At 36.5% G+C, this 15,544-nt stretch overlaps 1 protein-coding gene across 1 annotated transcript in view; it reads left to right on the plus strand.

The window, feature by feature from the left end:
* KLHL1 (kelch like family member 1) overlaps positions 1-15,544 on the plus strand; it is a 234,593-nt gene that overhangs the window by 182,457 nt on the left and 36,592 nt on the right. The window contains exon 7 of the mRNA XM_032208096.1: positions 3,019-3,243. Coding sequence (XP_032063987.1) covers positions 3,019-3,243 — 225 coding nt within the window. The remainder of the gene's footprint in view (positions 1-3,018; positions 3,244-15,544) is intronic.

Genomic DNA, 15,544 nt, shown 5'->3' on the forward strand with positions numbered 1-15,544 from the left:
ATTATTTATTTTTTGACCAACCAGTTCCAGTACTTTTCAGTTTGTATTGGAATGAAGAACAGTCTAAACATTATAAAAAGAAGTAGACTCAAAATATAAACAGTATAATTCTTATTGGGTCTGTCTAGGATAAAGTTAAGGAATGGATGTAAGGCTGAAAGAGAAAATTAAATTCATATATTCAGTTCCACTATGTTGCAGGATTAGTGTGTTTCTGTTATCTCCAAGTAAATGCATCTGAAAATCTCTGTTGATGTTATCTTTCAGTGGTTTCACCACCTTTCTCTTGAAGGATGTTTCCAGGCTAAACATTACTTGTATTACAGTGTATTTTTAAACCAAATGTAGTCTCATGACTTCAATTCTGAGTGGCTTAGTTCTTATTAAAACTATTTTGCTTGTGTCTTTATACCCTATTAAATTTGAGAAAGCACATTCAAAACACTAATAATACCTGATAAATGGGGTAATTTTTTTTCTCTTTGTTTTTAAGTTAAAAAGAGGAGGCTTTGTAATTCTGTTGGGAACGAAAGAGTCAACAAGGAATTGTTAAGGTTTTAGTTCATGGCTCTGTATATTGTGCACGGATAGCTAAGTAATAATAAATAACATAATAATAAATAATAATAAAAATGTAATAATAAATATTAAATAACCAATAATAAATAACAATAAACTCAAATAAATATATGACATAATGGAGGATGAAGGGGATGGCAATAGTCTTCTACTCACTCTATTTAATTTCACAGTCTTAGATAAAGCTGTATCATATGAAATATACTTCAGCCAAAGGAAAAAAAAAAAAAAAAAAAAAAAGCATGCTTTTCTGACTATCATCAAAATACCTATAATATCTTAACTGATTCAATCATCTCCTATTCATCCATGATCTGATTTCATACCAGGACTATCTAAATTTGAAGGTATTTCTATTCTTGTCTGGATTGCAGTCTGGAATGTTACCAATACTTGAGAACATTTTAAAGGATCAGTACCTGTTCCACTTTGGAGCAGTTGTTGTCTGGTCAAAAAGACTGAATCAGTGGAGCACATGAGTTACATCACTAGCACACATACTTCAATTTGATTTCATCTAAATAGAACCCAGTTATTCAGGAACGTCCTGTGACAGGAGCCAATGTGTGGTAAGTGTGCAAGACTGGGAAATCAACATCAAAAATGCACTCCAGAACCAAAAGTAAAATCAAAACCAAAAATAGATCCCGATAGTTGTTGGTGTTTTTGTTATTGTTGTTGTTGTTGTTTTGTTTTGTTTTCTTTTTCCCTAGATAAGGTGGTTGCCTTACTGGATAAACTGATTTCAGACATCTAGCAAATTTGCGGTATAGAATTTAATAGTGCATTATGCCAAACTCAGATTTAACCAATATTAGGAAATATATAGTTTCTCATAATTCAAAGACTGTATTTGTTGTATTAGTACTAATTTCTTAAATCAGAATAACAAAACTTCTAAATTGAATTCTGTATCATTGAAGTAGACGGTATTAGAGAAGTCATTTGCTTTTAACATTAATAGATTTGGTGCATAAAAAATTTCAAGTATTATAATGTAACTTTATTAATATCCATCACTATAATACGCCCTGCAGCACCACCAAACAACTGTATCAAATAATCTGTATTTTTATTTTTTCAAACCTCAAAATTAATACAATTACACAGATCAGTTTTAATTTAGGGATGAAAGGATAAATAAACATGTATCTGTTAATCAAATGTAAAATTTGGTTCATAGATTGTATGGCTTCATAAAACTAGCAGGAGATCTAATATATCCAGTTGAATTGTATATTATTGCTACTCTGCTACACTTAAATACAAATTGAATTTAAATTATATCTTTTTTAGTTCAATTAAAAAAAGCATTGCTTTCATTATGGTTGTTTCTACTTGGATCATTGCTCTACTGCTCCAAAGAATTAATGAATCATAAAAGAATTATTTCCAATGGAATTCTACTTTTTATTATAATCTAAATAGTTAGTTGGTAAAGCTCAATACCATAGCATAAATATGTTGATTCTTTCCGTTGGGGTATTTAAGCTTTGGAAACAAAACATTGTTATATTTATGTAGAAATAAAACACTAGTAACAGTTCACATGAATTATCAAATATCTATCATATCTTTAAATATTTGTGGGTATGCTTTACAATAATGTTTCGTAAACTCAGATTACAAATAATGCCCATTCACTTTCTGTGATTTTGTTAAGTTATTATGCTTCCTTTATCTCTCTGGTTTTGTTAATAAATGTAATTTTGTAACTCATATTTGCATGTTTCATGCAAGTTACTTTTAAAAACTGAGGCTTCATGATTACCTAAGTTATTATGTATATGATGTTCTCTATAACTTTTGAGTTTATCTGTGAAAATACATCAAATGTGTAAGTATAGAAGGAAATATTTTTGCTACATATAGAAACATTCTTTAAATGTCTTGCTTGAGATCTTCAATACAACATTCTGTACATCCAGCAGAAACATGTCTGCAAAATACTCAACAGATGAGTACCTAAAATAAAAAACACAACACCACAACACCAAACCCAAACTGAAACAACTCCTCACCTTTGATGAAAATTCCACATAATTTCACAGGCATTTTTTTGCTCTTGTTGAAAAATTGGGATGAATTGTAGCAAGATTAGTTATCTCAGACAGTTATACCACTGAACTGTAGGAAAAACAACACAAACAAACAAACAAACAAAAAACACACAAAAAAAACATAAAGCTAGGGGAAACTTATTCAGGCTTATAATACATTGATTCTGTATGGTTTTTGTACAGTTTGTTTTTCCACTTTCATGCTGATAATAATAACCATAGCAATCCTGGGACTACACTTTCTAAAGTAATGTAAAATACTTATCAAATGTTGTAAGTAATCAGATAATTGCATTAAAGTTTTTACTTTAACATTTTAGAAAAAAAAAAAAAAAGTAGCCAATTTTATATACATTGTCCTATTATTTTGTCTTATCAGGTGCTACAACTATTGAAAAATATGATCTCAGAACAAATATATGGATCCAGGCTGGAGTGATGAATGGCAGGAGGCTTCAGTTTGGTGTTGCTGTCATTGATGACAAGCTGTTTGTCATTGGAGGCCGGGATGGTTTAAAGACGTTAAACACCGTCGAATGTTACAATCCAAAGACAAAGGCTTGGACTGTGTTACCACCAATGTCAACACATAGGCATGGTTTAGGTAAGGAAAAAAAGTTTGAAAAATATAACACATTTTTCAGATACATATTTTAGAGTGCAGAATTTATTTTTTTTAAGCTATGGTAGCGCTCAACACTTTCAACAGTAGCAATCAATAAGGACTTACATTGTTCTTCTTTGATCACTAAAAATATAAAGAAGGCTAAGACACTTTTTTACTATTTACCAAAGCATGAATACTTAGGAAAAAAAAAAAAAAAAAAAGGAAAAAAAAGAAGAAGAAAAAAATAAAGATGGACAGGGAAAGAAGCCCGAAATTTACACAGATCAGATTGGTGAGAATATTCAGGCTTGCTTTCAAAAATGTTGGTAAAGATATCTTTTTTTACCAAACAATCAAGTTGTTATAGACTTTCATTTAAAGTATTATATTTAAAGTATTATGTGTTTTTATTTATCCACTCTGATAGAAAATATACTGAAGAATATATACACTATGTCAGTGACAGACTTTACAAAGTATTTGTAGCAATAGTTCCATCATGACCACATGAGCACATTTTCCCATAGCCAGTTTCAGTCAGGCTTTTTAAAGGATCATCCATACCATTCTCAGCATTAATCAGCCTGTGTTGTATTCCTGTTCTCCTGTCTTTCTTTACTACTTACTCTACTAGCCACAAACCAAAAATTGCCTGATAGAAGTGATCTGAAGTGATCAGAAGGGTAAATCTGATATCTGAACTCTCCTTTCCATATGGTTTCTTCATTTTCAGAATCTAAAATGAAGATAAACTCTTTTCTTGTCCTTATATGTCTACAACTGTTTATTTTAGCCATCTCTATTTATTTTCAATGCAGGAAAAAAAAAAAAAGGACATTTCTAAAATATAATTTATGATATCTACTTTGAATATCTTTCTTGCAATGAAATGGGTCACACATTAGAATAAAATTTGCCTATACATATGCATACTTTTAACATTTTTGTTATATTGACCTGACTTTAACTTCTTAATAGTAAAAAATTGTTCAATTTTATTTTCCAAGGATATTCAATGATATGAGATTTAAATTAATATAATTTCAAGTTTCTGAAAGACAATAGAATTACACCACACACTACTAATGTTGAGTTAAAATTAATTCAATACATACACCTTTTATTTTACCTTCTGTTATATATTAGAACTGTTGCAAATGAAAATCTACATATCCCATAATACTTAACATGGTATGCTATGAAATATAATACATATTAACTACCTGAAGTCAAGAGTCCCTGTTTTTCGCAAAATAATGTTATAATATTACTGGTAGCAGTGGAAGCTGCCTCAACCATGACTTTATTGTTGATTAACTTCTAGTTCGGCATTCATTTTATTGTTTGTCTGTTTTTGACACTTCTGGGCAATGTGTTAGCTATGTCGAAATCTTTAGTATTGTATCTATTTTCCTACTGAGAAATTGCTGGAATCTACCAAAAACTAGAAAATAAGATCAGTGTCGACCAGTTAGTAACGTCATTACCATTTGTTGTTATTAGCCATCCTACATCTCAACTACAACTTCCATGTTGTTGTTCTTGTTTTCAACATTATTATCGTAATTGTTGTTATCATCATTATCATTATTTGCCAGATTGTATATTTGCTTTAGATGATGATGGAATGGAATTTGAAGATACTCAAAGAAATATGCCTTTTTTTTTTTTTTTTTTTTTTTTTTGTCTGCTCTCACTTTTGAAAATAAGCAAAAGAAATCTGTACTGTTGCCTTGATATAAAATGTGCTCTTTCTTTCATGCATATCATATTCCTATGGTACAAAGAAAAAAAAAAGCAAACAAACATAATAACTTTTTAATTCAATTACATAAGTCATTTTTTGGCGTTTGAAAAATATATTTTTATTCTTTATGTGATGCGATTTTTTCTCATAAAGAAAGGAATTTAAAATCTATAGAATAAACCAATCAGAATGTAATATATAAGTTACAGAAAGCTGAGTTGCCCATTATGTGTTTTGCTAAAATAATCTGGTTTGATAGAATTGCTCCACAGTCCAGAAAATCAGAATTGGGAAAGGCATATTAGGTTATCACGTCCATTCCACTGAGTTACAATTAGCAGCGAGTGCTGTAGTGTACTCTATTACTGTTGCACAAAATCAAGTTGCATTTTTTTCCTGCCATTTGACACATATCATAATATGCATTTATATAGTGGCTGGCATAATGCAGTTTTGCTGCATGGTGCACAAATCTTAGAATAAAAAGTAATGAAGGTAATCTATGTCAAATGGCATCATAATACTAAATAGCTCTGTGGTTTGAAATTGTTTCCTATGCCAAATTTAATTACAACATTGCAGAAATACATATAATGTCTTTTATAGAGTGTTCCAGAATTTCACAGAATCTATTACTTTCAGTGCTATTACCAAAGAGTGGTAAAAATGCAGTGACTTGAGCTATTACATACAAAAGCATTAAGAAAGCAGGAAAAACTTGATAGAGAAATATTTTTCTCAGTGCCAAGACAAGTTGGAGCCATGATCCAAAAGCTATTGTAAGCAGTTCAAAGAAATTTTATCATTCAAGATTGACAACTTCTATGGAGTGCTCTTGGTCAATAGATTTAGAATATACTTTTATATTTTAAGCAAAGCTGTTCAGGAATGTTGAGTTTTTGACAAAAAAAGTTGTTATGTTTTCCACAGGAGAAAAAAGAAGTACTTGAGGTACTTGAGGTTAAGGGGAAACAATTTGTTTGTGTTTGTGTGTGTGTGTGTATGAACTTTTGAATTTTTATATTGAAGAAATTGGGGCTTTTTGTAAAAAATAAAAATGTGAAATGATGAAATACATAAAAATTGGGACTGGTGATGATGAAAATGGTTAAATCCAAAATTTTCCAAAATTGTTTGGAAAGCAATATAGATATGCTCTTTATTTAAAATTGTACAGGAACTATATTATTTCTTGACAAGCTCTGCTAATAGAATTTGTGTTTGTTTGTTTGATTTAATTTATTTATTTATCCAGGAATCCCATAAAGTTGTTATTTTAGTTAAAGACCTTTTTAATGAGATGAATCTACAATAAGAAATCCTTTTTCATTTGTTTTTGAAAAACATACATTATGTTATATACATGTATTTTTGATGCTAGAGCTGCCTAAATTAGATTTTATATACAAGATTAGAAGCAGACTAGATTAGAAGCAGACCTCCCCTCCCCCCCCCCCTCTTCTCTTCTCCTTTTAAAATCTGTAATTTCTAAAAATATATATATGTAGTCTAAAATTTCTGCAGATTTTAAAAGGTGCCTTTAGTACAAATATCAGAAAAAAAAAAAGCAATATATAAATCGCCTTGAACAGGTGAAGGACAAGCTGAATGTAACAAGGAAGTTGGTACTACAGGGTTATAATGAATTGTTGAGTGGAATAGAAATTATGCAGATTAAAGATGCAGTTCATGAGGTGAACACAGAGAATAATCACCTTACTTCATTTTATGGGAAATAAAATTTGTTAGACATTTAGACAGTGTACAAGCTGTCTTGAGTTTTACCTTTTTCATAAAACATTTAGCTGTAAATTATTGTTATTCAGTGCTGGAAATCTAAAGATGAATGACATCAGTCTTTAGACCTAAACAGAAGGATAACTTTCAAGTCAGTCAGAGTTTAACTCATGTCTTCCATTAAAAATAAACAAACAAAAGAAAGAAACAAAGAAACTTCTACTGTGGCAATGAAATTGTTTTAGATAGTGCTGAAGCCCCAGTAAATACATGTTTTTCTATATAGCTATAATTTATCAAAAAGACATTCAAGGCAATGGAGAAAGCATTAAAGCAGATTAACTAAAAGTTTGATACAGCTTTAACAGTTACATGGTAACTATAAAATAAACAGTAAAAATGTAGAGAATAAAGGGATCCTTTTTCTTTCTCCACTGGTTTGCAAGATTGCATCTTTTTATGTACCACCATTTCTGAGCTACTGAGGAGGAAAACTGGGAAAATCACATCTTTCATTAAAAGATAAACGAAAATATATGTGCTAGTAAAATAAAAAGGGTTTTCTAGCAAAATAATTCCAGTTTTTCAGTATGTTGAGTGTCTGTGGAGCAAACTGCTATGAGGAGACAACAAAACAGGAGGTCAATAGACACATGCATGAGAATCTGAGATTTCATTATAGATAAGTAGGCAGATATGAACCTCTGGTGTCCTAATGGACAGAAGGCCAAAAAGAGAAAGTCAAGAAGAAACCAATGTCAGTAACAAGCAGAGAATTATATTACATTAAGTCAAGAGAGCAATCTTATAGTAGCTCATAGCCTGTTGGTATGACAAAACTGAAATTATTTGCAAATAATTAATTTCCAAAGAAAGTGCTGTAACCACTCTCACTATTAACAAATAAAAGAATTCTTAAAAGATACAATCATGGTTTGCAGCCCCAAAGTAGAACACTGTATAAAGGAAACTTCCAGATCTTATTTTGATAAAGCATACTGATAACTGTCAATTGCTCATTTCATAGGCATCTGTTTGTTGTTGTTGTTGTTGTTGTTGTTTTCAAGCAGTCAAACCCAATAATCAACTTGAAAATAATACAGGCCTTCATACAACCCTACATGTATACTACTGATTGAGTTCTACTCTATTAGGTGATGACATTCCATATTTCCAGATATATGACACTCAATTGTTGGATATTTAGATACTCTGAACAAATGACCATGTGTCATGGTTCCACTTGAGTGGGCAGCCGAGCTCCACCACAGCCGCTCTCTCACTCCCCTCCTCAAAGACGAACGGGGAGAAAATAAGATGAAAAGGGCTCTAAGGTTGAGATAAGGACAAGCAGATCACGCAGTAATTATTGTAATGGGCAAAACAAACTCGGCATAGAGAGATAGTAAGATTTATTGCTTATTACTAAAAAGCTAGAGAAGTGAGAAACAAAGGAAAGAACCTTCTCCCCCCATCCACCCTCTTCCACGTCCTTCCCCCAAGCGGTGCAGGGGAACAGAGGAATGGGGGTTACGGTCAGTCTACAGCGCTTCTTCTCTGCTGCTCCTTCTCAATCACTCTCGTCCCCTGTGCTGTGTGGTCCCACCCATGGGATGCAGTCCTTGATGAACTCATTGGGTGTGGGCTTCCCACAGGCAGCAGCTCTTCCAGAACTGCTCCAGATATAGGTCTGTACCATGGGGTCCATCCCTCAGGAGAAAACTGCTCCAACATGGGTCTCCCACAGGCAGCAGCTCCTGCCAGGTCACCTGCTCCTGCGTGGGCTCCTCTCCATGGGCTACAGGTCTGGCCTGGAATCTGCTCCGGCAGGGGTCTTCCACAGTTGGCAGCCTCCGTTGGTGCAGGGCCACCTGCTCCACCGTGGTCTCCTCCACGGGCTGCAGCGTGGAACCCTGCTCCACCGTGGTACTCCATGGGCTGCAGGGGGACATCCTGCTTCACCATGGTCCTCACCACACGCTGCAGGGGACTTCTGCTCCTGCGCCTGGAGCACCTCTCCCCCTCCTTTTTCACTGACCTTGGCGCCTGCAAGGCTGTTCCTCACTCCCTTCACTCTCCCAGCTGCTGTGTGGCGCAGCGTTTTTTTCCCTGTCTTAAATATGCTCTCACAGAGGTGCAATACAACATCGCTTATTGGCTCAGCTCTGGTCAACAGTGGGGCCCTTCCCAAACATGGGGCAGCTTCTAGATCCTTCTCACAGAAAACACCCCTATGGCCCCCTGCTACCAAAACCTTGCCATGTAAACCCACTACACCATGATGTCTGTTCAAATCAAGATTAAATTGTCAGAACTGTGTGTTTGATACGTGCCAAATCTGCAGTACATTCTGATTGTGAAGGGTGCCTGAAGTGCTTTTGGACTTTTACAAATTGTCATTCATGAACACCTAATACTTTAGTCATGAAGAACACATTTGTTTATAACATATGTGCTTCAAGAGTATAAATTTCCACTGCCTTGTTCATTTGTGTAACAAGAATAAACAGTTTCCGAAGATTATTCACTAGGATTAATTATAAACAGTATGACTGGAATGAAAAACGGAACTGCTCAAGTAGAAACACTCATGTGATGCACACCAAAAGAGTTCTTTGAGTCAGGATCTTGTTGGAAAGATCTTGCTTTTTTGCACTGGTAAATTTCTTCAGCTACATCTGCATCTCACAAGGCACTACTATGATGGATATGTGTAATCTTGCTCAATGTGTGGTATGTTCAAATTGTGCATTGCCACAGATAGGAAAATAAAATAAAAATCTTGAATCCTCAAAAACTATAACCTTCTAAGCATTAAGCAGAGTGGAATAGTTTTTCAAGAGGCTGTCTAACTACAATACAGCAATGGTCTGACACAGCTATATTGCTTGACATTCAAGAAGCAGCTGGTTAGAGGTTAATTTGAGAATTTTTCTTTTATTCAGTGTTGAATAGAACTATGTACCTCTATGTCATTAAATTATTGTTATTTTTGAATGTTGAAATATCAAGAGAAATATCTAATTCTAGCTTTCACTCTTTGTTGACAGAAGATTTGAGCCTTTAAAGCATTTTCTCTGCAATGTTGATTTGCATGTATATTAGATTTTTGCTTTGGATTTTTCTTTTAATCATCAGGAGCATTACAGGGATATATTTTTTTTGAATTATAATGTACCTTGTCATTGTACTTTGCACCTTAGTAAGTAGCATATCATGACCCAATTCACTAAAGAGCTACAAATCATAATGGCAACACTTATAATAATTTCTGAGTCAGGTTCTCAGGATAATAGTGTGGCAGGGTTGAGAATCTCTTATCTCATCTACAAAACCAAATGTAAATAAAGAGGTTGCAGGCAGATCTTTACCTCTATAAATTTGCATTATATTAACATGTCAGTTTAATATTGTCTGGCCCTAGAGGGCAAGGGTATTTTCATAACTCTTTTAATCAGCCTTGATACCAGCCTCTGAATAAAGATAGGGAGAGGTATTTTCTACAACATGTCATTGAATATTCACTGAGGAAGGTAGGTCAGGTCTAATTCTTCAATTTATCACATCCTAAATTCTCAGTTTTGCCTATGGCTGTCCTATATGCAGTATCCCAAGAACTATAATGGTGTTTCACACCCAGTTAAAATTATGGTTGTGAAAATTAAATTTCAGGTTTAATTAACTGATGCATAATTTAAAACAAGATAGACTTTACTGTCGTTATTTTCTTTATTTGAGAGCACTCGTATGGAAGAAAAGTGGTTTACAATTTAAAAAAGGGCAAAAATAGAATCAGACAAAGCAGCAAGATTAGCCAGAATGATTACAGAATTGTCTATTTCTGTGGATGTGTGTGAGAAAGGAGATAGGTAGAAATTTACAGCTACCTGGAAAATGAATAAAGTCAGATCTTAAAGAGGTGAAGTAAAGTGTGGGTATTACTTAATCAAGTTTCATTCTTGGATTACAAGTCACTAATTTATTTCTCTCATTGCTTTCAATTTCATGATAAAACAAAGTCTGTCCTCTTCTTAAAAGGTAATTTCCTCATTAAAAAAAAAAAAAAAAAAGTTGTTGGATACAAGTTTATCCTTCGAAGTTAAAATTCTGTCTATGCAAAAATACAAATGCAGAGAACACAGTACAGTTTACATGTAAAATTTAAAATTTCACAGGGTTTAAATGCATTAGGTCTATCATGAAGATGCAGAAAGGCAAAGCTAGAAATAAGATAGGCTGTGCTCCTTTATTTTATAACACCACAGAAAAGCAATCTAAAAATCCCATTCCAATCTTCAAGTATAAATAATTGAACCTGTGCAGATCTCAGCACCTAGTTAAGCATAATAGGTGTTTTGTTACATAGGTTTGTGAAGGTAATTGAAGGGAAAGTGCATGCCATTGCACACTGGATTATATTCATTTTTACATCTCATTTAGCTGAAAAATAACACTGTTTCCTTTCATAAAGCCCTGAGTCTAAATAATTAGCAGAATTATTTTCCAGGTGAAATATATATGTGTGTATATATATATATATATATATATATATATATTCTTCCCATGCAGAGTAAGATGTTATTGAAACTAATTATCTTTCTTTCTTGGGAGGTGAATAGAATAAAACAGTTCAGTTGGAAGGAACCTTCAAAGATCATCTAATCTGACTACCTGACCACTTCAGGGCTAACCATAAGTTAAAGTGAGCGCATTATCCGATTGCCACTTGAACACTGACAGTGACGGGACATCAACAGCCTCCCTAGGAAGCCTGTTCCAGTGTTTAATCATCCTCAGAGTAAAGAAATTTCCTTAATCTGAAGGTCTGAGGTCCAATCTGAACCTCCCCTGGTGCAGATGTGTTCCGTTCTCTTGTGTCCTGTCATTGGTGAAAGGGAAAAGAGATCAGCGCCTCCTTGTTCATTTCCCCTCCTTAAGCAAGTTGTAGAGAGCAATGAGGTTGCCTCTCAACCTTCTTTCCTCCAGACTAGACAACTCAAATATTCTCAGCTCCTCCTAATAGGAAATGCCTTCCAGACTTTTTACTAGCTTTGTTGCCCTTTGTTGCCTTTGTTTGATGCTTAACATCCTTTCTATACGGTGGAGCCCAGAACTGTATGCAATATTCAAGGTGAGACCACACCAACAGTAAATATAGAGGAAGAATCACCTCTTTTGACTGGCAGGCTATGCAGTGTTTAATGCATCCCAAAATGCATTTTGCCTTCTTGGCTGCAGGAGCACACTGCTGACTCATTGTTGAGCCTATTGTCAAACAGCACCCCCAGATCCCTTTCTGCAGAGTTGCTCTCTGTCCACTCTTCTCCCAGTTTGTACATATGTCCGGCATTATTCTCTCCCAGAAGCAGAAACTACCATTTTCCTTTGCTGAGCTTCATGTCTTTGCTGATTGCCCAGTGCTCCAATATATGAGATCCATCTGTAAGGCCCCTCCCTTGTACCATCAGGGAGTCAACAGTACCTCCAAGTTGATTACCCGTAAACTTGCTGAGTATGCATTCCAATCATTGATAAAACTGTTGAACAGAACTGGCCTCAAGACTGAACCCCGGAAAAAAGAACCATAGTGACTAGCCAGATGTAGCCCCCTGAGCTCCGCTATCAAGCCAGTTCATCACCCAGCACAGCGTGAAACTTTATTTCACAGTTGGACTATTTATCCAGAAGGATGCCATGAGGGACAATATCAAAGCCCTTATTAAAATCCAGAAAGATTATATCTGCTTCCTTCCCTTCATCCACCAAGCAGTTGACCTTAGCATAGGAGGAGATCAAGTTACTATGGCAGGATTTTTCCTTCATGAACCTATGTTAACTATGGCTGATAATAGCTTTGTTCTTTAAATACCTTTCAGTATCACCCAGGACAATCTTCTCCATAACTTTTCTTGACACTGAGGTTAGACTAACAGGTCTGCAGTTTTCTGCATATTCTCTCATGTCTTCTCTTATGCCCTTTTTGTGGTTGGGTTTAACACTGCCTAGCTTCCAGTCAGCAGGGACTTCCAAACCTTCTGGTAAATTGTTTAGAGAGATCCAGATATAACATCCACTCTAATTCCTTCAGCACTCTGGGGTGAATCTCAACAGGTCCCATGGACTTACAAATGTTGGGCTGATACAACTGTTCCCTTAAAATGTTGGTGACCACACTAATAGAAAGTCACTTCTCCCCAAGCCATGGTCCTCGAGCTCTAAGGTCCAGGCAGCCCAAGATCTGTCTTTAGTATTAAAAAAAAAAAAAAAAAAAAAAAAAGGAGAGAGGAAAAAGAAAAAAATAAATCATTAAATGTCACTGCCTTTTCCTCATCCTTACTTAGATCATCATCCCTTTCAGTTATCAGTCTGATGATTTCCTTTGACCTCCTTTTGCTGTTGACTTTTTTTTAAAGAAGCTTTTTTTATTGTTTGACACCACAATGGCCTATGTCAACTCAAGTTGAGATTTGGATTTTCTTGTGTATTTCCTGAGAGTGCAAACTCTGTACTCTCCATGTGAAGCCAGACCTCGCTTCCAGAGGTCATGTACTTTCTTTTTCTGCTGTAGTTCCATGTGGAGTTCCTTGTTCAGTCAGGCAGGTCTGCTGTCCTGCTTGCTTGACTTGTGGCACAAAGGAATTGTCTGCTCATGGGTTTTAAAAAATGATTCTTCAAAAGCAAACGGCTCTCATGGACACCTAAACCCTCAAGAACTGATTCCCAGGGGATGCTGCTAATTAGCTCCATGAGGAGCTTGAAGCTTTCCCTCTTAAAGTCCAGGGAGTGGCAATTCTGCTGACCTTTTTTGCTCCTTACACCAGAGATTTTAAGCTCAACTATTTCATGATCACTTCAACCAAGACAGCAGCCCACTGTCACGTCTGTCACAAGACCTTCCCTACTGTCAAACAACAGATCTAGTAGAGCATCTTTTCTAGTTGATTCAGTCAGTATTTTTGTCAGGAAGTTATCTTCAGCATGCTTTAGGAATTTTCAGGACTTGTGTTTCTCCCCATTACTGGGAGGACTGAGAAAAATGTTGTCTATGCTCCTGAGACCTTTAGCTGTCTCCCCAGGGCCCTGAAATCTTTTTGATAGACTTCAGGCTTCCTGTAAGTATGTTTTTGGTACCCACTTGAAAAAGGAGGAGTGGGTAATAGTCTGACAGCTGTATTATGCTCAACAACTTCCTGGTAACATCCCTGACCCAAGCCCCATGGAGGCAGCAAACTTCTCTGTGAAGAGGATCTGGTCTATAGATAGGAGCCTTTGTTCTCTTCACAAGGAAGTCACCTATGACTACAACTCACTGCCACTTCTACATGATGTTGGTACTGGTGCTGCACTTGCTGCGAGACCTTGGCTGATCTAAATTTGAAGGGAGGATTTGCACAGATAGCTTTTTTTTTTTTTGTCTGCCACACTTAGAGACTTATACCTATTTAGTAACAGAAGCTCTGTGGGTAGACAGGGACTTCTCTTATGGCTCCATGTACACTTCTGCTCCTCAGTGTCCCAAGAGTTCCAGCCTGTATCCTGATGCAGATCAGATACCAGGCCTGCCACAGCAGTGGCCATGCTAGCTTGGCATGGGTATAGCAGAGAGGGCAGAGCATGGCTCTCTTGATCTATATTACCTTTTCGGACTCCCAGCTGCTTTTCAGTCTCCCTGTCTCTTCCTGAGGCTTGGCCACGAGGCAGAGCATCTACAGGGCCACCAGGCAGGGCATCTACATGCACACATCTTGCACAGGTGTGTGCTTACACTCTCCATCCTGAGTAAACCCCAGGCCCACTCCACCTGAGCAGGTAGTCGCATGAACTACCTGGAGTAGTGGCATTAGCCCTTCCTGGTGCTGGAGGCACTGAAGCAGACAGCATGGCTTTCTGCCAAGTGGTCACAATGTCTGTGCCTCCTTGCTGCCACACAGCCGATAGAATATTGTTTAACGTGTTGCTGTGGGCTAGGGAGGCTTCCAGGGCTGCAGGCCTCACCTGCTGGTGAAGAGAGCAGGCAGGTAAGGCAGGCTGCCTACAAACCATGACAGAGCGCACTGCCCTTCTCACGAGCCATTCCACTGCCATGCAAATACCCCTGTCCATGCTCTTTGGCACTCCCTAGGAGTGGGTCATACACTTCTTCCTTCTGTTTTGAACTGGCTTTGTTGTCAACTGATTCCACCCAACTCTCATGGAGCCCTCTCATGAGATGTGTCCCCTGCTGGCCAGTTCCTCCACACACAGCAAACACAGTATAGTGCCTCCACACTTACAGTACACGGCAGACAACAGATGCAAAAGCTTGTGAAGAAACTTCCACAAAAGTCATAAATACTACTGAGGCACTGTGCCATGAGGCACAGTCCCCAGAAGCTGTTGGAGCACTACCCTAGTCCATCAGAAGACTCAATTTAGTCTGAACTTCCAAAAGTGGATGAAACTTTACAGGCCTGGAGCTGCAGGGGTGCCTGGGGCCTCTGGCTCAAACCGGGGACAGAGAAGATAGGTTATTCACTGGTGGATGTGAGTAAATTCTTAACAAGTTTGCAGATGCCACAGAGCTATGAGAACTATGAGAAGTGATTGGTTGATACACCAAATGGTTGTTTAGCCATCAGAGACCTCAACAGGATGGACAAATGGGCTGATAGAATTTTAATGAAGTACAACAAAAAGAAATACTGTCCTGCACTTGGGGAAGAATAATTCCATGCATCAGTACAGGATGGGGGGTGACTGGCTGGAAAGTAATTTTGCAGAGAAGACCCTGGGGGCCTGATAGGCAATGAGTTGCATGAGTTACCAGCAATGTGT

This window comes from Aythya fuligula, chromosome 1, assembly GCF_009819795.1.
Source record: "Aythya fuligula isolate bAytFul2 chromosome 1, bAytFul2.pri, whole genome shotgun sequence".
Classification (NCBI taxonomy): domain Eukaryota; kingdom Metazoa; phylum Chordata; class Aves; order Anseriformes; family Anatidae; genus Aythya; species Aythya fuligula.